Source organism: Phoca vitulina, unplaced genomic scaffold (genome assembly GCF_004348235.1).
Source record: "Phoca vitulina isolate PV1807 unplaced genomic scaffold, GSC_HSeal_1.0 scaffold87, whole genome shotgun sequence".
NCBI lineage: Eukaryota > Metazoa > Chordata > Mammalia > Carnivora > Phocidae > Phoca > Phoca vitulina.
The window spans coordinates 1,630,618-1,656,702 of record NW_022589790.1 but is presented as its reverse complement, the minus strand read 5'-3'; the positions used below and the strand labels follow the sequence as shown (position 1 = coordinate 1,656,702).

Below are 26,085 nucleotides of genomic sequence, written 5' to 3'. Positions count from 1 at the left end.
CTGTCCTCACATACCTCATGGTACATTTTCCTCATATAGATGTTACATTATTCATATAGGTTTAAAGACTTTACTTCCTCACCAGTAGTAGGAGGTCCTAATTTTATTAGCAGATATGAGTGTTTCACACAACCTTTATAGTGGCCTTTTTATTAGCCATCTGAATGCTAAAATGAGTCTATAAAACATAAAAATGTTGCTTTTAGTAGTTACAGGAATTGAATTGCTTCTCTACCAAGTGTTGACCTCTAGTTTCCCTGGTTTCCTAGGCCTAGGTTATCTAGGTTATTTTAAAGACCATACCACTGGGGCACCTGGGTGGCTCAGTCGTTGAGCATCTGCCTTAAGCTCAGGTCATGATCCCAGAGTCCTGGGATCGAGCCCTGCATTGGGCTTTCTGCTCTGCGGGACGCCTGCTTCTCCCTCTCCCACTCCCCCTGCTTGTGTTCCCTCTCTCGCTGTGTCTCTCTCTGTCAAATAAATAAATAAAAAATCTTTAAAAAAAAATAAAGATCATACCACTAAAATAGACAAGGTACTTTTTTTTTTTAATCCATTAGCATAGTAGGGTCTGCGTAGGCTTTTTGAGGCTTAGAAAGTCAGGTAACTTCTCTGTAATCACAAAGAAAATGAATATTGTACTCAGGATCCCAACCCAGGCCTGTGACTTCTGAACTCAAGCTCCCAAGCTGTCCTGCTTCAAACATCTTACATTAAATCAACCCCTACCTGCCACGTCCTCTGTTCACCTCTCTTCCCCTTTCCTGTCCTATCTTCCCTTCAAGACGCCTTCAAAACTGCAGCCTCTTTGTCAGCATTATAAACAGGCTTATCTTCTTACCCCAAGTAGATAAAACATACGATTATGTTTGATGTCTTTCAGACTGGATGACTATGCCTGTGAGTAAGAACTCTCCTCTCAAGGCGGATATTCCTGACGGAGACTTGGATCAGTGGATGATAAAGAAAGGATTCGCTAGAGATAGTCACTGGAAATACGATGGCCTGTTGGAATGGCAGCATGGAGGCCAGGGGGTACTTGCTCACCAGAAAACCCCCTCTGTGCTCAGCACCCAGGCCAGGGATGAACCTGGGAAGCACTGCGCTGTGAGCTCATCTGTTGTTCAGAGTCAGGGATTTCAATCTAGCAAAAAAGCCTTCGAGTGTAGTGAGTGTGGAAAAGTCTTCACTAAGAGTTCAACCCTTAATAAACATCAGAAAGTTCATACTGAAAAACTGAATGCAAATCGGAAAACTGTTATTAAAGAGAAACGATATGAATGTAGAGAATGTGGGAAAGCCTTTCACCAGAGTACACACCTCATCCACCACCAAAGAATTCACACTGGCGAGAAACCGTACGAATGTAAGGAATGTGGCAAGGCCTTCTCCGTGAGCTCCTCACTCACTTACCATCAGAAAATTCACACTGGAGAGAAACCTTTCGAATGCAATCTATGTGGGAAAGCTTTTATCCGAAACATACACCTTGCCCACCATCATAGAATACACACTGGAGAGAAACCTTTTAAATGTAACATATGTGACAAAGCCTTTGTGTGCAGGGCACATCTTACCAAACACCAGAATATTCATAGTGGAGAGAAACCCTATAAATGTAATGAATGTGGGAAAGCCTTTAATCAGAGTACAAGTTTTCTTCAGCATCAAAGAATTCACACTGGAGAGAAGCCCTTTGAATGTAACGAATGTGGAAAGGCCTTCAGGGTGAACTCTTCCCTTACTGAGCATCAGAGGATTCATACTGGAGAGAAACCTTATAAGTGTAGTGAATGTGGGAAAGCTTTCAGGGATAATTCATCCTTCGCTCGACATCGGAAAATCCATACTGGAGAGAAACCTTACAGATGTGGTTTGTGTGAGAAAGCGTTCAGGGATCAGTCAGCCCTAGCCCAGCATCAGAGAATTCATACTGGGGAAAAACCTTATACATGTAATATGTGTGAGAAAGCCTTCAGTGACCATTCAGCCCTCACTCAACATAAGAGAATCCACACCAGGGAAAAACCTTACAAATGTAAAATCTGCGGGAAAGCCTTTATTCGAAGCACACACCTTACTCAACATCAGAGGATTCACACAGGAGAGAAGCCCTATAAATGTAATAAATGCGGGAAAGCTTTCAACCAGACTGCAAACCTCATTCAGCATCAGAGACATCATGTTGGAGAAAAGTGATAGGATTATAGTTTATATGGCAGAGCTTTGAGACTGAGTATGTTAATTATTGAATGTAAGAGAATCCATTCCAGAGAATAGCCATGAAAGCCTACCCGAAGATGGAATTTTTATTTACGGAGAATCCAGCTTCACGGTATTGTGGGTTTGAGAATTTAAGAATGGCATGCCCTCCTAGTTCAGAACTGCCTCAACTGAATACCAGTAATGTTTAATTAGTCTGAATTATCAAATATCATAACCAAAATGAAGCTTCATTAACAACATAGAAATTAGATTATCAAATTTACATTTTGACTGTTAAGAGAAATTATAAAATTGTAAAAGACCAGGTTGAGAAGCAAAGGAACAAAAAAGAAAATGGTCTATAAGCATTTCACTCACTTCTTTTATATAAGAGGGTTTCTACTTTTCAGTGGAACCCTTTGTTCTCACCCACCCACTTTCCCGGTGTAAGGAAAGTGCAGTCACCATGCATTGGCCCCAGAGTTACTTAAATTATTTTTCCCACCTTCTGCTTCAAACCATCTTCTCAGATTTCCCTGACTTAGGTGTCCACTGGCTGCTTACCCATATTCTCCTTCTGGGACAACTCATTTGAATGGTGTGTCCCTCTTGATTTAGCACCTCCTAACTGGTGACATCGTGTCACTTATCATCACCCCATTTGGCCTTGGGGAATGTGGTGATCTGGCCTCATAAACAGTCCATGATTCTGGGATATCACACCCAGACCCAGCATTCAGAACTCGGGAGCCCTGGGAGGCAGAGGTCAATCAAACTTCTTGAGTTCCCCAGTTTCTCTGGGCCTCACCTTGACTCTGACACTGGGATGGTACCTTAAAGTAGGGGCTTAGTTTGTGTAGACATTACCTCCAATTGTTCCTTGCTGTACTTACCCCACACACAGCAGTCAGGGGACTGCTCAGCTTCAGATGTGACAATCCAACCACCTAGCAGTGTTCTAGGCCCCCTCCGCTTCTGTGACTTGCCATTTCCTAACATGCAGCTGACACAAGTTAGAGCCCCAAAGCCACTTCTCAAAGGCCCTGACCCCCTCTCTTGCCCTTGGCTGTCAGTCCTCTGTGTCCACTGCACTAGAGTATATATTCATTACCCCCAGAATATTAACTGCTGCATCCTGGTCCCTGACCTTCTGTCCAATTTTCTGAAGGTCTAGACTGTGTTCACAGGACAAACAGCTTGGAGTTTATGCTTTGGCATTTGAAAGTGGGCATTTCCTCTTCTCCATCTGGGTATTCTACTATTTAGAGACTGTCCCATTCTGACAGTGGTGAGCTATCTGTAGAGTAATTCCATGGGTGAAGAAGTTGAGAGCATCATGACATTCTCTGGCAGGGCATTGTCCATGCCCAAAAGTTTTAGTGATACTCTATTCCTGCAGGTACAGTTCCTTCTCCATCTTTGGTTCCTCACTACTCTCAGTAGAAATCACAGAGATAAAATAACGTGTGCCTCCACACACACAGCCGCTGGTAGCGCTGTCCCCTTCCCCACCACAAAGGATGGGGAGCCCACACTGCAAACTGGAACACACCACATCATGAAGACGGAAGAGCAAGTCAACCGTTGTTCTGGGAGACAGAGTGGCAAGTTCTTAGTATGTGGAAGTGCAGAAGAGGATAGCCTGTATCCTGGTGGAATCAGTAGACTCCAGGTTGAACACAGACTTGGAAGCTTCCAGCCGCTCTAAAGCCTAAGTTCTCTAAATTCAGCTTCCATCGAATAAAGGCCGCCAGTGTGGGCAGGCATCTCCTGTGGGGGGGATCAGCAGCTCATACTTTCTCCCCTGCTAAGCTGCAGGTGAAGCAGTATTTCAAGGGGTGACTTGGAGCTCTTTGTACGCTGGGCCCACACGTGTTCATCTGCAGCCTCAGAGGGCTGGAGACCCCAGATTCCACAAGAAACCCAAAAACTCACTCGCTGCTACAGATCCCTGCCTTCAGTACTAGCCATAGGGCCTGCCTGCTCCTAAACCTTGAATCCCTGTGGAACACTGCTCAGCTGAGTTCACTGTTCATTTTGTTTGTATTTAATGAGAGCTGATGCCACGGGTCCTGTGCCTGCAGTTGAGCCGGGGCCAAGACCGGCTGCCCTCTGAGAGCCTCCTCCATCCCGGGGACGGCTCCAGCATCTGTTCCTGCACCACAGTCCGTGCAGCCTGGAGGCCCTCAGTCTGGGTTTGCTCCCTGCCCTATCAGCGCACGCATGACTACGCCATCGCAGGATAATGATTGAGCCAGTCTCCCCACCCCCTCGCCGGGACTAGAGAGAAAGAGGAGCCAGAGAAGCAGACCTAGACCCCACCTCCCACATCTGACACATCAGAGCTCCCCTGGCCTACTGTGGAATCGCCCAGTAGGCAAACCCAGTGGAAGGGCCAATTCCGCTCTGCCTGGGGGAAGGGTTTGAGAAGAGGATTAGCACCGTAAACTTTGTTAAAAATCATCCTTGTCTGTGGGCTCCCATGAATACCCCTGAAACTGCCAGCTCTTGGGGGAAAAGTAATTGCTCCAGTTTCCCCTTTCACATTCCTCCAATGCTCTCTTGTCAGGTCGCCCCATCTCCAGGTGATACTCTGGGCGCCTGGGTTCTCCCCGCCGACTGAGCTTGCCTCACTGCCAGCAGTGTCTGCCCAAGATGTTGCCTTCCTCCACATTCAGCAACAGCTTTTAGAATGGCACCTTGACCCTCAGCGGACTAGGGCTTCCCGGTTACAGTGCCTGAGCCTCAGAGTCTTGGAATAAAACAGCCCTAAATTGCATGCATCTTTGGTTGAGAAAACAACTTAATTCCCTTGAACATGAATTTAGTCTAAGTGCATAGCCTCCAGCCGTTTGACTCCTCTTCCCTCTGCACTTTGCCCTCCCCTCCCTTTAACTGGATTAACCAGCAAGGCGATGTGGACAGGAAACACTCCCATCCTACTCTAGCCTGCAGTTGGGAGAGGTCCCAGCTTCTAGCCCCACCTCAACTCCTGCTAAATATATTTTTGGTAGTATTTTTACCTTTAGTATTTTTATACCAGTTTGTGAAGGGAAAAAGAAAATACAAGGTTTGATTGTTTCCCATCACTCATGAACTTCTCCGTTGTGCTAATGACCATTCTCTGCCAGTGCCAGGATTTGGTTGCTTGGGCATGTTCTTCATCCTGTGTATTACCCTGTCTGCCACTCATCACTGTTCTTAAAAACTGCTGCCATAGAATGATCCATCAGTGTGTCTTTCTGAAAATAAATGAGAAAAGTACAGTGTTCTAAGAGGTACAAACTGCATTTGTGTTACCTGGTTATCTCTTAAGACATGGCCAAAAGTAATGCTTCCAGGTGTTTTTATCTTTATATGGCCAGTCTGGTCCTAGCTGCCCACAATGAGCACCCAAACCTACCTGGCCCCAGAAACCATAGTTCAGGCTGTGGAATACAAAGAGTTGTGTCCCCAGTTGCTGGGGACAGCAGCTAGTATGTGAGGACATCCTTCAGACCAGGTACTGTTGTAAGCACTCTGCACATAATAACTCATTTAATCCTCACAATTATGTGAGACTGTCCCATCCCCACTTGAAAGTTGAACAGAGAGGTTTAAAAGTATTTTGGAAGTTGCACAGCTGGTAACATGCATGATTTGAGGATGTGACCCAGTCATTGTAGCTCTAGGGCACACATGCCTCCCTGCTGCACTCACCCCCCTCCTTCATGGACACATTCTAGGTCACCCTGGAAAGGCCGCTTGGCTCCAGACACTGGAGTGGGGCTGATGTGGCTATTGATGGGTGGAGGGCTATTGTAGCAAGTCCCCAGCCTTGTAGCTATCTTCCAAGCATGGTTTTCCATACCCACTTCCTTCACAAAAAGACCTTTCCTTGGCCCTGGGTTGGCAAGGTGGAAAGGGTTCAGGTGCTCCTCTAGCCTGAGAGTACAAGAACCATGGGTTCACAACTATCAGCCCTGGGATGTCTCGTGGGCACAGCCTGATAACCATGGCGGGTCCAGAACGCAGGCCAAATGAGAGTAATTACTAGGAGTGCCCTTCTGGAGGTATTCCAAAAGCAGAAAGCCAAAGCTAGTAGCTAGAGAAACAGCAATAACCATTAATCGTTTCTGCCAAGCATAGTACATACACAGCTGGTACGCGTACATCTAGGTACTGCTTTCATGGAACTTAAATACAGAAGACAGGTATTGCAAAATGAAACACAAATAATTAGCAAAATAATTGTAGTTTGTGGGATGCATGTTTACACAGATGGGGTACCACGAAAGAGAGTGTGAGAGACCCAGCTGTAGATAGCGTGGTTGCATCGGACTTCTCTAGAATTAACAACAGACACAAAGCTGTTGAGTTCAGTGAGACAGGGAAAGAGGTTTGGATGCACAAGGCAGGAACTAGCAGGGGCTAGTTAAGTGCCATTAAAAAGGTGCGGGTGGAGCCCAGGGTGAGGACTTGCGTTAGCAGGATGAGGTTCCACAGGAAGAGGCAGGACCACAGCCCAATCAGCCACTGCAGTGAGCTTGGCACAAGTGATTGCCAGGTGTCAGGTTTTGTGCTTTAAACTTCTAAGCTTCAAGTTGTTGCTATTGATGAATAAATTTTACCAGAGCATAAATATTGGGAAGTTTTCCAATTAGTTTGTTCTTTCCCAATTAATTTTCTTTGCAGTGAATAAGAAATCCCAAAATTGGAAGAACTTAAATACGGGAACTTAAAAATCACGTAAGTTTCAATTGCTAATTTATTTCAGCAATATACTTCAACCAAGGTACAGCATTGCTCACTGTTACCTAATGTTATCATTTCTAGTCATTGTGATGGGGGGGAAATGGGGTTATAAATATTTACAGGCGAGGATACACCAGATTCCCCTTGGTGCATTGCCTCAGGCTCCTCACCAATCTTTCTGGTCCCCTCTGGACCACCTCCCACTCCAGCCACCAGTGACTTTGTCCACCCCACAGATCCAGTCACGGCACTCACCTGTGTAAACCCTTCCATGGTTCCCCTTGGCCAACCATGGGAAGCAAAGCCTTTCAAGACCCTTCACAGCCAGACCCATGTAGAATTCATATTTTTATGAGGGAAATACAGCACACATTTCTCTAGAGAGCAGTTTTGAAGAAGGAATGCTTTTTTTTTTTTAAAGATTTTATTTATTTATTTATTTATTTATTTGAGAGAGAAACAGCATGAGAGGGGAGAGGGTCAGAGGGAGAAGCAGGCTCCCTGCTGAGCCGGGAGCCCGATGCGGGACTCGATCCCAGGACTCCGGGACCATGACCTGAGCCGAAGGCAGTCGCCCAACCAACTGAGCCACCCAGGCGCCCAAGAAGGAATGCTATTTGAGGGGTCTGAGATGGGGTCTTGGGATCGGTCGGCTGTGGGGTTTGTGTAATGAGTGGGGTCTGCATGGATAGTGACTGGTAGGACTGGGAGGGTGGATGTTGGGAAATGGGGTCAGTGATGTGGGCATCTGCAGGGATCAAAGAGACTCTGGCTGTCAGCGACTGTGGGAGAGGCTAATCATCTTGTCCAAGGTCACTTACTAATGTGGCAGAGCTGGTATTGATCTCAAGAAGTCTTAACCTTGACACTGTACAATTTCTAGATACAAAAGCTGACTGGAGGAAGTCTACAGTGTCTGGGGCAAGACAAAGTCTGTGGGCCCTGGAAATTTCCCTGTCTGGCAGATCAGGATGGGAAAAAAAATAACTCAGAAGTTGATAGTATGGGTAAGTTCAACATTCAAGAGCCCTGGTAGAATAAGCTAATAATATTTCATCTGCCAGGTTGTATCAGTGAACAGCATGTGGGGCCGGACCCATGTGTCCTTCCTATTTCTGTTTCTGAGTCTGCAGGCAAATATGAGAATGAATCGCAGCCAGATACAGGTGCCGGAAGAGGGCAGGGCCCATAGCAGCATCCCTATGAGGGTGGGGAGCTGGTGCCCCGGAATGATGATTTTGATACTGGTGTGTGGGATGGAGGGGAAAGACACAGGAAGCAAAGACTAGTTAGTATCCCACCAGAGTAATCCACAAGTGAAGCAACGAGGCTCACAGTGTCCAGAACCAGTCCCTTCACTAATCTGCCTCTCCACACCCTCGACTGCCTTTCATCCAAGCCTCCCCTCAGTGTCTCCGCGTTCAGAGCTGCACCCCATCTTGGTTCCTGCCCTTTGCTCTTGAAAGGTCACCTCTGAAACTCCCAGCCTCCTATGGCTGTCAGCACTCTGTCCACACGGCAGCAGGCTTCCCCCCTCAAAGCCCAGGAAATGGAAAACATTTACACTTGGGAATTTTTCATATTTAGAAAAAAGGTGTCAATAAAACAGTATTTCTGAAGAGGTTTCCTTCTATAAAATGACGGTGGAAAGATTCACCTGGAATTGTGTACTTTATTCCAGTTTAGAAGGAGTCTTGCAAATTGGCGACTACATAAAAAAGCAGCAGAAAATGCAAGTCAAACTTCTGGAAAAATGTATATTTATTCAACAAGAAGTCACTGAGTGAGAGACAATGAAAGTAATGAATTTGGGGAAAATTTCCAAAGAGCACAAAATGTAGTAAATGTAACAAAGCTATAGTAAATATAATAGATGTGTTGAAAAATTCACACTAGTGAAAAGATATGAGCACATAGTTAATATGAGAGAGGCCCTCCTTATACAACTCTCCACACATTGGACACAGATGATACCCTTGCGAATAGGTGAATAAAAGTTTATACCAAAATGTAATCTTCCTCTGCTTTAGAGAACTCATACTGGAGAGAAACACTGTGATCGTAATGTGGGAAAGCCTCCAATCCAGAGCCCCATTTTCACTGGAACACAGAATTCATATTGGGAAGAAATCATTCATGGGCAATGAATGTGAGAAAGCCAACAAGCACAGCCCAGTTCTTATTCAGCATAAAAGAAACCACACAGGCAGAATGCCTTATAAATTTCACAAATTTGAAAAAAAAAAAAAAAGCCTTTATTCAGGGGTTCAAACTGACTGAACCTCAGAGAAGGCAAAACTATGCTTGTAAATAGCATGGGAAGACCTTCAGGAAGTTGTCAACCCCACACTGAACATCAAATGATCCTTGGTACACACCGATCACAGAAAAGCCTTCTCCTGGGAGTCCAAACTTTGCATACATTAGAGAACTCATAAAGGAGAGAAACCTCCTAAGTGTGCTACACATGATAACATGTTTACTAATAGAGGATTCCCCACTGCACACAAAATGGCGCACCTGCTGTGGAAATCATTACAAGTGGACTGAATATGAGACGCCCATAAGAAGGAACCAGAACCTGCCTGTGGCAAAGCATTCACATCAGAGAGACTGGTATGAACGAATGTGGGTAGTGTGTGAAAGTCTTCAGTAGGAAGCCAGGACTCTAAGGCAGAAACCTCACACTGGGGAGAAATCCTCTAAATGTAGAAAAGTTATACTAAGAAATCCTCCAAACTCTAAGTCACAGAGTTCAAAGTGGGGAAAACCACAAATATGTAAAATATGTGGGAAAGTTTTTAACTAGAAGTCAACACTTATTGCACAACAGGGAATTCATCCTGGGAGAAACACCAAGAAAACAACAACAACAACAAAAACACAAGAACACCTTCCTTCTGATATCAGAGCTCACCGGCTCTCTGAGAGTTCATATAGGAGAAAAACCCTATCAAAGCACTAATGTGGAAAAGCCTTCAGCAAGAAAACACCTCATCACATTATACATAAGAAAACCCACACAGGAAAGAAGTCCTATGAAATAAATGAATTTTGGAAAGCACTGAGCGATAGATAAAACTTCATAATTCACACTGTGGAGAAACCAGAGAAATGCAAAAAATGTGAGGAAGGAGCATCTGTACACCAAAAATGTTATTCTGAGAAGCTCTATTAACTTAAGGAACACAGAAACACCTGGTCCCAGGGTCAAAATCTATTTATGCAGCAGAGGAAGAGGAAAGAGTCTTTTATGTATGAAGTGTGGTTGACCCTCAGAATCAGTTCTGGACATTAGATACTAGAGAATTCAAACTGATAAATGAAAAGAGCCAATTTAACAAATGTAAATTGTACCACAGGGAAATACAATTCCATAACTGAAACCAAGCTTTTTGGGGGAAAAAAAACCTGAAAAATAAATGTCCATGCATCTGAAGTCCAAGTATCTTCCTCCCCATGCTTCACGTTTGCCTTTCAAAGGGGACCTCTCAGTAAATGTTGCGAGAGGAAAGTTTTGATGTTCATCCTAAGATATCTACTTGGAATTAATCATCACCATGGATACAACCTGAAACTCCTGACCATAATCCCTCATGGGCATCAGAAGAGGGCAACTGTCACCCTGTTGCTTTATTCTCACACCACTAACACCACACGAGTGTTTGGGGGTCATTTAAGGGAGTATGCACAGGAAAGGCAAAAAGCTATGGTCTACGTGTGACATGCCCCAGACCCCAGGGGCGAAGGTCCCAAGAAAAAGACCTCAACACAAGTAACCCCATGGGGTACATCCCAGTTCCTCTGCTGGTTCCCACGTCCTGTCCCAGGTCCATCCTTGCTCACAGGGCTCTCTCACCCAAGGTTCTATCCCTCAGTGCCAAGCCTGAGTTACTCAGGCCAGAAGACAGAACCCCAGGTCTCTTGTGGAAACTGCCCCTCCCCGAATCCAGCCCTGTATTTCTAGAGTGAGATCTACACATTCTTGCATCCTGCCCAATCCCCACGTTCTGATGGCTATTTGGGTAGAAATCTCACTCACGCTGGGCCACGTCCAGGGGCTTCATCACACTCTCTGAACTCAGACCAGGGGTGTAAGTTCAGTCCCTCCCTAGAGTAGGATCCTCTCGGTAGCTGTTTCCCACCATGAGTAGAAAGTCTGGTCTGCAGGGGGTATGCATGATGCCAACAGGCATGGAAAAGCAGGGATGAAGTGTGGTGTGTGGGTGCAGGTCTTTCTGGAGGCCAGCCCCATCCTGGTGGTCATGGGCTTCAGGGACTCTCTCCTTCTGATTGTTCACTGCAGACCTGGACTTTCCACAGCTTCCACCGTGAAGCAAGAGAAAGGAAAGAGCAGAAGGGAGGGAGCAACCATCCCCACTCCTTCCCCACTCGCTACTTGGGGGCCTCTGTGTCCTCGCCCTTGGGTGCAGCTGCCACTGTCGAGGTCGTCTTGAGGCTCCGCTTCCGCTTCTGCACGTTCTGCTCCGGGTGGAACAGGATGACGTAGGTTTTGGGCACATAGAGCATGCCGAGGGACACTGATGCACTCAGGCTCAAGGACACAGTCAGTGTGGTGGTTTGGATGTAGATCTGAGCCATGGAGGAAGGAACTGGGTGGGACTCGGCCCTGTTCTCTCCCACCCTCCACCCCCACATGAGTCTGTGTTCATCGGGTGAATGGAAAGGGCAACCATATAAGCAAAGGCCCTGTGGCATGAAGAAGTGATGGTCATGGTGTGGCTCTGATGTAGGCAGGAAGGAGGATGAATAATTCAGGTCCAAGTGGACAAGTGACCAAGGGAAGTGAAGGGCTCATTCACAGCGAGTGACACCTGGGGAAGTGGTCCGTATGCCTAAAAAGCGCTAGAGCATGTTAATGAATGGTGAATGTTTTCAAATGTACAAATGAGTGAACACATTGAATAAAAGAGCAAGTGGGCAAACATATGAAGGCCAGGGGTGAATAAACATGTTCTACTATAAACACAAATAAATCACTGAATTATGAGCAAGCAAATAGACTGACAGATTAATGGACTGATGGGTATAAAGTATATAAAGGAGTAACTGAATAAAAATAAGTTAATGGAGGGGCACTTGGGTGGCTCAGTCAGTTAAGCATCTGATTCTTGGTTTCAGCTCAGGTCATAATCTCGGGTCATGGGATTGAGCCCCATGCTGGGCTCCATGCTCAGCATGGAATCTGTTCGAGATTCTCCCTCACCCTCTCTCTCTGCCTCTTCCCTGGCTCACATGCTCTCTCTCTCTCTCTCTCTCTCTCTAAAATAAATAAATAAATCTTTAAAAAAAAAATCCAAGTTAATGGATGGTTAGAAGCACGGATGAACACATGAATGAATGAAGGAAAATGGGACTGACTGAAGCAGCAAAGGGAGACTGACAAACAAGTGAATGAGTTTTTAAGTACATGAATGAATTAACCAACAAGCAATCATTCATGTGGGTGGCCCAGCTCCTGGGACAATTGAGCCCTTCCTCGGACAGGCAGGAAACAAAGGAGGCAGTGGAACCAACGGGGGACCCCAGATTACCTTTTCAGCTGACTGGGCGGTGCCAAAGAAGATAGGCACAAAAGCCAGCCAGATGATGCAGGTGGTGTACATGGTGAAACCGATGGGCTTGGCCTCGTTGAAGGTCTCAGGCACGCCACGGGCTTTGATGGCATATACCGTGCACGTGACCATGAGCAGGAGGCTGTAGCCCAGGCAGCCGATGAGGGACAGGTCCGACATGTCGCACTTGAGCACCCCTCTGGCCTGCTCTGGGTCCACTGTCCGTTGCTCTTCATAGTCGATCACGCTGTGTGGGGGCTGGGCCCCCAGCCATGCCATCACTCCCACCACCTGCAGGAGCCAACACTGGATCAGGGACATACCCAGCCTGGCCACCCACCAATGTCTCTGGCAGGTTAGGGTCGCCTTGAGGCTCCTGGCCTACTGAGTGGGATGCTCAGGACTGAGAGCCCCCATGGAGCGGGGCGGGCCATCCAGGAGGGGACTGCCCATGCAAAGGCTGGTGGACAGTGGAGGCACGTGCTGGCAATGTCAGGGCTGGCTGGGTAACAGGCCCCTGGATGTCCTCCTCCTGTATTCTACCCCCCAGGTAGGCAGGACCATCTCCATTCTGTAGATGTGAAAACACTAGCTTAACCCCGTCTAGCAACATGGCAAACCTCATTCCTGAGGACCCCTTCCTTCTCCAGATCCAGAGAACTTTTGAACATAATGTAATGAAATCATGTGGGAATGCAGAGTGAAGCTCAGAATGAGGCACGAAATAGAGAGTAGTAAGGATGTGAGCTGATGCCGGGTGGCCCGGGAGGTTATCAAAATCAAACACAGGGACGCCTGGGTGGCTCAGTCGGTTAAGCGTCTGCCTTAGGCTCAGGTCATGATCCCAGGGTCCTGGAATCAAGTCCCGCATCGGGCTCCTTGCTCATCAGGGAGCCTGGCTCTCCCTCTGCCTGCAGCTCTCCCTGCTTGTGCACTCTCTCTCTCTCTCTCTCTGACAAATAAATAAATAAAATCTTAAAAAAAAAAAAAAGTCAAACGCAAGCACTAACAGGGAGGAGAAGGAGTAGCAATTCCCTCACAGTGACAGGAGACATGACCTTGAGCCAAGGGAAGCTGGGGAGCAGGAACTTAGACACCTGTATGAAGGCAGGACCCTGGAAGGGCTGTCCCGTTCGTTTGTGCAGGTTGTTCACTGTACAAGACTGCCTGGTGTGTGTGTGTGTGTGTGTGTGTGTGTGTGTGTGTGTGTTGTGGGGCAGGTAGGGCTGAAATTTAGCCAACACTTCAGTGCCATGCTATGTACCTAGAGTGGGGCTGTGTGATCCTGGAGGAAGGAATGTTTTTTAATAATTTGTACACCCAGAAGAAGAACCTTTTTGTGATTCTCCAGAGGCAGTAGCTCCATGGACAAGGGACTAATAACACCCCACCCAACGTCCAGGAAGGCAGTCTGGAGGCGCCTCTTAGAACAAGCTTCTAGGTAGGGAAAAAAGTTGCCTATGAGAAACCTATCCAAGGTCTGAGGTACACCGGAATAGCAACCAAAATGGACTCCACCAATTTCACAACCCCTGTAATTGATAAGGAACTAGCATCTAGTACCTGTTAAAAACAAAAACCAAAAAACAAAAAAAAGACACCTCCTACAAAATAATAGAAAATGAGCAAAGCACAGGAATAGGCACATCACAGAAGAGGAAACTTCAAAGGCCAGCTGCACTCATAACTAAGTAGATGCAAATTAAAACAATGAGATGCCATTTCGTGTGCACCATATTGATAAATAACCTAGTAAAACTGCAGGTGTGCCTCTTTGCAGGAGCCTGGGATTTCTGGAAGGGAAGGTATAATGTGCGGAGTCCACAGATGAGCCAGGAAGTACTGACTGTAGTCTAAGTACCTCTGTCCTGGGGGCAGGGGCACCTCAGGGGTTTCGGGCAGGGAAGCAGGGAGGTAAGAGGTCGGGATGCACTGGGCATTGGCGTTCTGGCCCTCACAGGGATAGCTTGGGCCCTGCTCTCTGCGGGAAGATGGCAACACCTTTCAGTTGTGGAGAATCGCATGGACCAAGGCCTGCAGGTGGGAATGAACGTGGCATACACAGAGCTAGGTAGGGGGAAGGGTTTGCCTGGAGTGTAGAGTGTGCCATGTCCAAAGCAGGCTGAGCGAAGGCCCTCCACGTAGCCCTGAGAACTGGCCTGGCTCTACGGTGCCGCAATGTCGCCCACACCTGAGCACTGAAAACATCCAGTGCTTCCCAGATCATGAGAATAATTTCCAGTGCTATAATGTTACTACCTTAGAGAAACCCCTGAAGGAACTCTGCTTTTGCTGTACACATGTCATGAAATCCTGGCCATTTATGGAGCTGGACACCCCACTCCACAGTAGAGTTGCTGGAGCCGTGCCTCTCATCCAGGTTACCCCAGTGACTGGGCAGCAGGAACTCCCTTTATGGAAACTGATTCTTTTTCTGCTTGAGAAAAATTGTCAGATAGCTCTCTGCCTTATTATTATTATTATTATTTTTAAGATTTTACCTATTCATTGGACAGAGAGAGGGAGAGCACAAGCAGGGGGAGTGGCAGGCAGACAGAGAGGGAGAAGTAGGCTCCCCACCGAGCAGGGAGCCCTACGCAGGGCTCGATACCAGGACCCCGGGACCACCACCTGAGCCGAAGGCAGACACTCAACCGACTGAGCCACCCAGATGCCCCTCTTTGCCTTATTTTTATATGGGAGCCAAATTGTGGAAGAACCTGTTCCGTGTAGGAAAATAATCTCATTTTTTTTTTACAGAAATGGAGCTGGATACTGGCACTCCCCATCTTACTGACCCAGTTCCCTCCAGGATGGAGCAGGATGCAGGGGGGGAGGGAGGAGGAGTTCCGCTTATAGAACAGTGGGGCCCTGTCTCCTGCAGCCTTTTTTTTTTTTTTTCCCGCCCCCACCCCCACCCCCAGCGTGGCCCTGGGAGCCCGAGGCCCACCTGCACCGAGGTGAGGCTGAAGGTGATGGCGAGCTGCGAGGTGGGGCTGATGAAGGGCGGGGGCGTGACGGAGCGCTTCCCCTGCTCGAAGATGCGGTAGATGCGGTTGGTCTTGGTGAGCAGGGCCGAGTAGCTGAGCGTGGTGCCCAGGCCGAGGAAGAGCCGGCGGGCCGCGCACACGGCCGCCCCGGGCTCGGCCACCATGAGGAAGGTGATGGCGTAGATGAGGAAGATGCCGGTGAGCAGCACGTAGCTGAGCTCGCGGCCCGAGGCCCGGACGATGGGCGTGTTGTTGTGGCGCACGAAGGTGGCCACCACGGTGGTGGTGGCCATGCTGCCCAGCAGGGCCAGCAGCAGGGGCGGCGCGGCCCAGGGCGAGGACCAGCTGAGGCGCACGACGGGCGTGGGCCGGCAGCCCGTGTGGTTGCGCGTGGGCCGCATGTCCCCGGGGCAGGCCTCGCACGTGAACTCGTCCGCCTGGAAGCGGTACCCGTCGCACGGCTCGCAGTGCCAGCAGCAGGGCACGCCCTTCACCATCTTCTTCCGCTCACCCGGCCCGCAGGGGAGGCTGCACTGGGACGCGGGCACCTCGCGGGGCTCCCCCGACCACTGGAGCGCTTCCACCTGCGGCACGGGAGACGCGCGGGGCTGGCACCTGCATCCGGGGGGGCCGGTGCGGCCCGCGCGCCCCCGCCACCCCGAGCTCGCGTGTCCGCGCCCACTCACGTCCAGCCTGAGGGTCTCTGCCCACTGGCCCACCGCCCTGTAGCCGCCGCTGCCCGCGCTGCCGTTGGCCGCCTGGTACTGGAAGATGTCGTATCTCCCCGGCGCGTCCCCGTTCTCGTTGAACATCACGGGGGTCCCCGCGCTGCCTGGACCGAGAGCCCGGCACCCTCAGCTGGTTGTCCAGCCCCTCCCGGAGAGGCCCAGGGCCCGGCCAGGATAAAGGAAGAGTATAACGGGCAGGCGCAAAGACGCTCAGTGTCCTCACACCCATTAGGATGGCCACTGTGACCACCCCCCGAAAGAACAAGCCTCGGGAGCATGTGGTGGAACTGGAACCCCGAGGCATTGCTGGTGGGGATGGAAAATGGTGCCGTCACTGTGGAAAACAGTGTGGCACGTCCTCCAAAAACTGAGCGTAGGATTACCACCTGACCCCGCAACCCCACTTCCAGGCCTATGCCCCAAAGAAGAGACTCAGCTCCAGGACTCTCAGAGATGAGTCACCCATGTTCACGGCAGCATCATTCCTGGTAGCCAAAAGGTGGATGCAATGGGGGTTGAATGGATAAACAAAATGTTGCCTATTCCTTCGTGCAAGGTTATTCTCCAGCCTTAAAAAGGAAAGACATTCTGACATGGGCCACAGCATGGGTGAAGGTTGAGGACGTTATACTGAGGGAAATGAGCCAGGAACAAAAGGACAAATACTGCATGATCCCTCTCGTAGCAGGTACGTAGAGTAGGCAAAATCTTAGGGACAGAAAGTAGGATGGAAGTTGCCAGAAGCTGCAGGAGGGGGCATGGGGAGTTAGTGTTTAATGGAGACAGAATTTCAGTCTCGGAAGATAAAACAAGTTCTGGAGAACGGTTGCACAGAGTGCACACACTAAACCGTACCCCTGAAAATGAAGATGGTAGACATGACGCTCCGTGTATGTTACCGCAATTTAAAAAGAAAAGGAAAGGGCTTAGCCGGCCAAGAGAGACGGTGGGTTCAGACTTGTACAAAGAACAATCAGCCTTATTTCTTTTAGAGGCTTGTTCTACCAGCTCATAAAGCTGGTCTGGGGTGATGTTAAGCTGTGCTATTTAGCAGAGAGCTTGGCAGAGAGAAGGTGCTCAATATTTGGTGGGAGAACAGTTTTTAATTTTACAAAGGATCGTCACTGAACAAGAAGTGTATCTCTCCGCACAAACCACGAGTGTGGCTTGAGTCCACTCAGGCCTTTTCCAGACCTTATTCTGAGCCCTGCCTGTGTGCCAGGCCCTCTGCTGGTACCAGGGGACACGATCCCATTCTGCCTCTCCCATCCCTTTGATCCTGAGTCACCCCAGGTCTGGCACAGAGATCCATCCCAGGCACGTCCCTTCCCCGTGGGAGCGGATCTGGCTCCCACTCACCATTGAAGCGGACAGCTCGAATATACTGCAGCAGCATCCGCCCATCGGTGGTCTCCATCGCGGGGCACAGGCCAGTGAGCCCGGGGCAGAGCGCCTGGTGCATGCTGTGGAGGGCGTGGGCAATGGCGTACACAGCGTCGATCACAAACTGCACCTTCCCCTCCTGTTCGTAGGTCGAGTCCCGGCCGATGCGTTCCTCGCCTGTCCTAGGGATGCCCAGAGGAAGTGTGCCCGGCCCTCCCGGCTGCCCCGCCCGGCCTCCCATCTTCTCCCTCATCTCCCGTGCCACCCTGGGCAGCTCTCACCTGTGCACTTGCGGGTGGCGTCATCTGACTGGGTACCTGAGCTGGTCAGCTTGCAGTTAAAATTCTCCTCCCAGAACTCGGCAAACCAGATGTTCCGACGGTTGTTCTCCAGGGAGCGGGTCATGAAGTACTGGTCAAATCCTGACAGGGAGGAAAGAGGACGGCAACCATCTGAATGACTCTTCTGTGTCCCTTCACCACTTGCTCACTGTGCAGCTAGGACTGGCCACGTGACCAGCTTCTGGCCCATGATTTCAAAGCCGCCTCGGGGCCTCAGGGTAAAATGTGCATCCTGTTGTAAACTCAGAGCCTTGCCACATTGAAGACTCGTATGCTGCTCCTTCTTTCCTGGTTAGGATGCTGCGGTAAAGATTTAATGGGTGGAGCTTCAGCAGCCACTTTGTGAATAAGATACCTGAGTCACGAAGGCACAGAGCAACCACCGAGAATGGTGGAACAGAAGCGGGGACAGAGCTCGGGACTTTGAGAACATCATTAACTCACTGTCCCAGACCTGAAGTGGCCTATTTTCAGATGTCTTAATCTGTTGATGAAATGCCTTTATTGCTAAAATCACTCTCATTCTAATTTGTCAAATGCAACCAAGTGCACTCTAAAGGAAAGAAAGAGTGTGAGGGTGGGTGGGAGGCTGGGAGCCCCTGAAAGTCAGGGTTCTCGTCTTTACAAGGTTTAGCTTCATAGAATAGCCCTGAAGCACCTCGTCAAGGCATCTTCAGTTCAGGTTTTGGGAAAACAATCAATCCTGTTGTAAAGGATGGTGGAGGAAGGGAGGGGAGGCAGGCTTCATGATTTGATCAACAAGACAATAGGTCCCCATCCTCAGTTTTGCTCCCTCTTCCCCCACCGTCAAATTAGTGTGTCTTTTGCAGAACCAGGAATACCAGGAAGATAGACACTGAATTAAAACAAAAACAAAAACAGAAAAGACACAACTAACTCTTGACCCTGTACAGTGGGGTGGGCTTTTCCTCCTTTGCCAAATCAAACACTGCTTGGAGGGATGTATTCACAGAATCTCAGAATCCTAGAATTCGGGAATCCCGGAAGGGACATGGAGCAGGATACAATTTTACAGAAGGGGAAAATGCACACCCCCAAGAGGGGATCGTGGGGAAGGACAAGCAGGGGCCTGGGACGTGGTGGGGGTGGGCATCCCTGCACTCACCATCTATGGAAGCTCTTTTGGGCAGGATGGTGATGGCCCCCACAGCCACGTCCTCCAGGTTCAGGATGGGAGAGATCTTGGCTCCCCAGCTGTCTGAGCCGACCCATAAGAAGTGACCTGTCAGGTTGGCCTGGCTTGCGGCCTCCAGGACCCTCCTGGTAGGAACAGGGCGAGGGGTGAGGAAGGGCCTGAGATCCTCCTCCAACTTACCTCTGGCCACTTCCTGTTCTTCTCTCTCCTTCTATCCCGTTCCAAACCACCCATCAGACCCTCGTTTATCAGGAAAAGTGGGGCAAAGGGGGTTTTGGACACTTGCCCCGGGCTTCTCAGGTAGTAAAGGTTCCAGCCAGGCTCTGGCCCCAGGCCTGCCCTCCTGTTCGGTGCGCTGCAGCCCACTTCACATGCCTGGAAGAAGGGCCTCCCTTCTCTTGCAGAGGCTCCTGCTGGTTCGGAGCCACACAGGCCTCAGGCCAGGGTCCATGGCCACCTGCTGATACCCCCTGAATTGCCCCCGGGCCTCCTTCTCTGACAGCTCATTTTCGGCACTTAGATCTGCCCCCGGGTCTCTCCCCCACTGTGAATGATAAGAACAGACAGCTATTCCTGTGTGTTCCCCTTGTCTAGTCCTGGAGCGTCTCCACCCAGGCTGGGCCCAGTTCATTTCTGGCTGCACCAGACAGACAGATGGCAGCTGGAAAAGTGTGTAAGGGCAGAAGGGGGGGTCAAGAAGAGGGAGGAGGAGGAAGGGAGGATGTGCATGGCTGGGGGATGTGTAAGAAGAGGGGGCAGGGCCTTCAAGGAGAGCCTCTGATAACTACGGTGATTGAATGTGCCCACTGTCCCACCTGATGTCATCTTCATTGGCAAAGATGATGATGCCCCGGGCGTTGGGCGTCTCCATGAGCCTCTTGATCACCTTATTGAATTCTCCTGGCTTCGGTTCCCTGGGAATCTTGATGGACTGGGCAATGCAGACCCCCCCTGGGTGTCGGGGATGCCAGAGTCACCTCTTGTTCTACCCAAGCACCCACCCACCAGGGCCGCCCATACTGTGGCAGGGGCTGAGTGCTCCAAAGGAAAGGGGCGCCTGCCCACAGGGGCACCATCCAGGCTCCCCACCATGGACCCAGTCAGTGCCCCATCTCCTGGCTTTGGCCCTGCCCGATGGCCCCTGGTTCAGCCCTCTATAGGCTCCTTGATGCCTTGGACCCCCCGCTCCCAGCTCACCAGCCTCCCGGGAGATCTGCACAAAGGCCTCAACCCCGCTCTCGCCATAGTTGCCCTCGGAGGCCAGCGTGGACACATAGTTCCATCCCAGTGCCCTCACGATGTCCACCATGGCCTGGGCCTGGTAGGAGTCCGGTGGCACCACTCGGGAGAAGAAGTCGTAGCGCGTGGAGTCGCTGAGCTCAGGAGCTGTGGAGGCGTAGCTGATCTGGGGTATCTGGAATAGGGAAGGACACCTGGGCTACGGATGGAGGGCCAGTGACCCCCGGGGGAGGGAGGGCAGCGGGGATCCAGGACACAGGTCGGGGCACGGAAGTCTGGGATGAGGGCACCAGGGGCCAATGTGGGAGAGCCGGGTGGAGAGGCCCAAGGGTGTGGGGAGCGCTCTGTATTTGAGAGGTGACCTGACGGAACGTGGGAGGTACGAGGGTCTAGGGGAGAGGGCAAGGCCCCGTATACACAGGTGCCCGGTGTGTCCAGGCAAAGGGGAAGTAGGGCCTCAAGTCCAGCCCGCAGCAATCCAGCTGCTGGGCACACGCTGCATTGGCAAGGGGAATGGGACTCCTTGTCAGCCCCAGGGGACAACCTATTCTCCTAATTCACACAAAGGGACAAGTCTGTGTAGGGAAGCGGCAGCCCCAGGCAGGGTCAGGGCAGGCAGGGGAGCTGGGAAGGGGTTATTTGATTCAGAGCTGTTTCTGGCCTAATGGAGGGGCCCGCATGGACCTGGGTTTGTCTGTGTGCCCAGTTCCATGGGATGATGGGCTGAGCTGATCCTGGAGAAGGGGGGGTGGGGAAGAGCAAGTATGAAAGGAGAGTGGAGAGTGGTAGCAGGAGGCTGAGGAAGTCAGGGAGAAGGAGGCTAGCAGAGAAGAGGGATGAGGTGGGAGCTGGTGTGAAGGGCAGAAGAGAGGGAATGTTCCGGAAGGAGTGGGCTGAGTTGGTCTAGGGGAGACGGATGTCTGAAGCAAGGCAGAAAGAAAGCGTGGAGTGTGGAGACATGATGGGAAGAGCAAGAGGGAGAGAGAAGGAAAGAGGGAAGGAGGAAGGGGGAAGAGAGACAGGGAGATAGAGAAAAACAAGAACCACAAAGAAGGAGGGAAGGTCAGAGAAAGGCCCAGAGCAGTTAACGGACACTGCATCTACTGCGGGCACTCTAGACGCTAAAGTTTGATCTTCAGAACCACCTTCCTGTACAGGTTGAAGCTCCTCCGGGAAGTTCATCTAAAATGCCGATCACAGTGAGGCACACACATATGGAGGTGAACTCGGAAACCCTCAGCTCTGCTCCTAGACCAGCAACTGCAAAAAGGCCCCCCAGGGAGCCAAATCTGGCCCCTGGTTGCCTTTCATGCACCAGTGTCTTCATTTTTCTAAATTTTTGGATTGGCAGCCAGTGTCTAAAATGTGGGAGTGGGGCACCACCCCAGTCTTGGGCTGAGCGGGCAGCAGTGGGCCCTGGACTCGCGGGATCCTGCTTCACTCATCTATACCCCAAACCTGGCCCCTGAAGGCCCCTGAGTTTGAGATCTCTGCACTCAGTCTAGAGGGGCAGACACAGGGAAAGGGACAGAAACCAGAGCTCCAGGCAGGACAGGGGACAGAGATACAAATACACACTGACATGGGCAGGCGTGTGAGACAGAGACTACCCCCCCCCAACACACACATAAGCTCTCCCTGTCCCAACTAGAAGGTGTGTCTGTATGACAAGCTGTTATTCAGTGGGAACCGGGGTGGGGGGAATTACATGGATGCACATGATGGAGGGGGGCCCAGATAAAACCCCTACCCAGCATGGTAGAAACAGAGGCCACGCCTGGGAGAATCAGAGAAACTCTCAAGGAACGGAAGTCCCCTCCCCTAGCCAGATGGAAGCAAAGCCTTCCTCTCTTCACAGAAAGATCGAAGGACAGAAATGCCCCCTCCCCCCACCGAACCCCAGTGAATGACTACTACAGAAAACCCCCAAACTCTAATGCCAAAGGCCCCCCAATTCCTGATTCCTATGCCCCTCCCCCAGTCACTGTCTCCCAGGGTTCAAGGAAGGGGCTGCCCTGCATTTAAGACGGTTTCCTAAAGATGAGGGAATTACCCTCTCCCCACCCCAGCAGTCTGGGCTATGTCCTAGTTGCCCCACCAGAAGGAGGGCCCTGGTTCCAGGAAAAACTTGCACCTCATTACCCAGAGATCTCCCAAGGGCCCGGGGCGAGACCACCACACAGGGTGGGTGCAGTGTGTGTCCCAAACGAGGACAACCAAGCAAGCGCTAAACTAGAGGCTGCCCTGTTCTGGTCAGTCGGCCCCCAGGTCTGGGAGGGGGCCGCCTTGACCGTGCAGAGGGTAGGTTTCCTTAATTCTCACAACGGGCCGTGTGCGCAGATGGCCGCTCTCGCAGGGCCCCAGAGCAGACAAGGAAGGGTGCACCGGTTGGGTTGATGTGGCCCAGGCTTGCATCTGGCGCACGGGACAGGGTTTCTCTGAGGCAGCGGTTCCTCTTTGCGAATGTGAGGACTTCTGCCAGGAGACCAGACATCAGCCACCCCGAGGCCGAGGACGGGACGGGGACGGGGAGACAGTGGCCTCACCGCAAACAGGCGCAGCACGTTGGCGACCATGATGGAGACGGAGCTGGCCGAGGCGCCGACCACAGCCACGACGCGCTCGGGGGGCGCGGTGCGCAGCGGGGGGACGCCGCCGGGGCAGCGCACGGCGCCCTCGTCGCTGTCGCCGCGGCGGCGGATCAGCGCCTGCACGAAGCTCAGCGCCTGCTCCAGCGCGTACGTGTCCCGCGAGCAGGTGTCGAGCAGCCGCGCGCCCAGGCGCACGCCGGGCAGCAGCTCGGGGTCGGCGTTCACGCGGTCCAGCGCGTACAGCATGGCCTCCAGCCGGTGCACGCCCTGCTCCTTCTTGAGCTGCCCGCACGCCCGGCCCGCCGCGCCCCGCGCGTGCACCGGGAACAGGCCGCCCAGCGTGAGGCCGCCCGCCAGGCGCACCGAGCCCGCCGCGCCCGCCGCGCCCGCCAGAGCCAGCACCAGGGCCAGCGCCAGCACCGGCACCGGCACCCGCAGCGGCTCGCGGGCGCTCCGGGGCCGGGCCATCCGCCGTCCCGCTGCGGGAGGAGGGCAGGGCCTGGAGGGGAACAGACGCGGGAACGCTCTGAGCGCCTGGCGGAGGGAGAACCCCGGGTCGCGAGGAAGGGAAGGCGCCCCGGGTCCCGCGGAGAAGGGGAGGCGCGCGGTAAGTGTTGGCTGAGCCGGTTGGGGCAGAGGCGGGGTGTCGGTTGGCCCTGCCCTCCCCAGCCTCCACCGCGCCCACACACCCTCTGGATCTTACCACTCAGGTCCCCCTGCCCGACCACCGTCTCCACCGCGCCGGCCTGCCTCTCCCGGACAGCCCCGCGCCCCTCGTGCTCAGCGCACAGCCAAACGCAAACGCACTCCCTAGCCACGCTCACCTGCGCCAGCCGCTGTCCGTCAGGACCGGGCTGTGACAGATGGGCAGGGCCCAGAGAGGATTTAGGGATTCTGGGGACGGGATGAGAGGCCGCCCTGAGGGTGGAGACCCCTCCTGAACATGGGGTGTGCGCAGAAGGGGCGCTCTCTCCATCTCCTTTCCCTCCCTCTTAGGAGAGGAGGGAGCCCTACTCCCCTGGGGCTGTTTCTTTCCTCTCTGGGTGTGTGTCTGACCCCAACTCTCTCTGGCTGTCTCTGACACCCACACTGTCCTTCTCTGTCTCTTGGTTTATTTCTCTATCTCTGTCTCTGCCCCCTGCCCGTCTCTGTCTCTTCTCTTTCTGTCTCTGTCAATTTCTCTTTCTCTCTTTGTCCCTCTCTTCCTCTCTTTCCTAGCCACCAGGGCCTTGGTTCCAGCTACCCAAGGCGCTCCCCAGCTTTGTCCTTGCAAAACCCTGCAGTAACCCCGGGGAATGGAGGGAGAAAGAGCTCAGGCTGAATGAGCCGAGTACATCTGAGCAGCAGGAGGGAGAACAGGGCTGGCCACGAAGGAAGCACCAGCAAGCAGACCTTTAATCTTAGCAAGGACTCTGCTTAATACACACACAACAACCCTACAAAGAGGAGCCATTTACCATGAGCCTCGTTTGGCAGATGGGAAAATAGAGACCTCGAGGAATGAAGTGACTCATCTAAGGTCACACAGTTGGCGTGGGTCAGCATCAGCATTTGCGCTCAGGCTGGATGAAACCGGTCGCCCACACGGCCTTCGATGGAGGAGGCTGGAGGGACAGGGCCAGCTCACCCTGCAGCTTCTGCCCCGACCTCTCGCATCTGATGATGGAACCCTAAAGAACTGTTCTTCTAGTCATTGGGAAAGCCTTCCTGGGCTCTGGGGTCTGAAGCAGTGACTTCCATAGTGTGAAGCTCTGGACTTGAGTTTCCCCATCTCATCACTGAGGGCTACAGTGTGGGGGCTTTAGCCACAATATGCTTTTACCACCATTCCTGTCTGAGGCCCCAGATTTGGTTCTCTGATGCAAAGAGAGAGAGAGAGCAAAGGGCATCAGGAGACAGGTGGGGAGCTCCCAGCCCCAGGGATTTGCAGGCTCATCCCACAGGGGCTTGAGCCGGCTTGGGCTCCATTAGGCAGGGCAGATTAGGGTGGCCGCAGGGATTTGGGCAAAACTGGCAGAGGGAATGAGCAGAAGCCATGTCACACTTCTCTCCTCCCCCACCACATCCAAGGGCCCCGCCAGTCTTGCTCCCAGAGCTGTCCAGGCACCTCTCTCTGGCAGAGGCTGGGAGCCAGGAGAACGGGGTCCAGCTCTACCCATTTTACAACTTGGGAAGGATGGAGCACTTAGCTGGTGCTAGGCCCCAAGCCTGACATTACAGAGATCCATACAAACTGGATGTTGGAGGTGGATGGGCTGGGCTCACACAGCCCCCCACGGCCCTCCCCTGCTCAGAATGGATCAGATGAGGCCACCGCTGCCCATGTCACAAAGCAGGTTCCAGAATCCCACTGGCTCCTGAATGCAAGACAGACCATCGGCAGGCACCTGGGGCAGAGCCCAAACAATGGTGCAGAGGGAGGGGGGAGGGTCTGTGACCAGGCTGCCGGAGGTGGAAGGGAAGGGAAGTGGGTGGGCTCCAGGCATGGGGAAGGACTGGCTCTGAGCGTGAGGAAGAGGAAGGTGTCGTGGCTGGGGCACCTGGGAGGAAGAGGGAGCATTCCTTGAGAACGTCCAGACCAGGACCAGGGCAGAGAAGGTCCGTGGAGGGCAGAAATCAAGAGCTCAGTTTGGGACACAGGAAAGCCAAGAATCTCATTCAAATGGTTGGATTCATGAGTCTGGAATTGAGGGAAGAGGTCAGGGTGGAAGATGAAGCTGGGATGGCATCAGCAAGTGTGTGGTATTTAAAGTCATGGATGGATGAGCTCACCCAGGCAGAGGATGGGGACAGAGGGTGAGGATGGAGCCCCAGGCTCCCCAACAGTAGGAGGTAAAATAGAAGAGAGGAGGCTGGGATGGGGGGCCAAGGAGGTGAGGAGGGATGGAAAATTGGGCGGCACAGAGGCCAAGAAACAGGGACCGACGAAGAAAGGAAAATTCATTATAATTAATTCAGCCCCATGCAGTGGTAAAGGGGTCCTTGTTCACCTTAAACAGACAACACAGCCTAGCCAGAGAGGTACTCCCCCAAGTGATTCCCCCAAGTCCACACAGCACAGCAGACCAGGGGCTGCTCACACAACCCATCATAAAATGGGTTTTCAACAACTTTTACTTCTGAGTCCATAATTTCAGCTCCA

At 51.8% G+C, this 26,085-nt stretch overlaps 2 protein-coding genes across 4 annotated transcripts in view; one reads left to right on the top strand and one right to left on the bottom strand.

The window, feature by feature from the left end:
- The window catches only part of ZNF454 (zinc finger protein 454), a 29,858-nt gene extending 18,559 nt beyond the window's left edge, over positions 1-11,299 (top strand). For 2 of the 3 annotated variants that reach the window (XR_004298282.1, XR_004298283.1), the window contains exons 5-6: positions 884-6,933; positions 11,246-11,299. Coding sequence is in view for 1 of the 3 variants with exons in the window: in XM_032395762.1 (XP_032251653.1) it covers positions 884-2,199 (1,316 nt within the window). In the remaining 2 variants the exon portion in view is untranslated. Of the gene's footprint in view, positions 1-883; positions 7,029-11,245 lie in introns of those variants that run through there. The other variant, XM_032395762.1, reaches the window with a different exon arrangement.
- On the bottom strand, positions 10,709-23,411 carry GRM6 (glutamate metabotropic receptor 6). The gene is made up of 10 exons (XM_032395760.1): positions 22,899-23,411; positions 20,311-20,527; positions 19,929-20,064; positions 19,084-19,238; positions 17,898-18,038; positions 17,593-17,793; positions 16,192-16,337; positions 15,466-16,089; positions 12,495-12,806; positions 10,709-11,532 (listed from the first exon to the last, which is right to left on the bottom strand). Exons 1-10 carry the CDS (start codon positions 23,409-23,411, stop codon positions 11,335-11,337), a joined length of 2,643 nt encoding a protein of 880 aa, XP_032251651.1. The 3' UTR covers positions 10,709-11,334.
- Between the last annotated feature and the right edge of the window lie 2,674 nt (positions 23,412-26,085).

Bases quoted from the DNA above. Each gene is read 5' to 3' on its own strand.
- GRM6 (XM_032395760.1), bottom strand. From the start codon at position 23,411: ATGGCCCGGCCCCGGAGCGCCCGCGAGCCGCTGCGGGTGCCGGTGCCG. The intron at 20,528-22,898 runs GTGAGGCCACTG...TCCCTATTCCAG, and splicing joins ACGTGCTGCGCCTGTTTGCG to ATACCCCAGATCAGCTACGC. The intron at 19,239-19,928 runs GTGGGACAGTGG...TGTTCCTACCAG, and splicing joins GCCAATGAAGATGACATCAG to GAGGGTCCTGGAGGCCGCAA.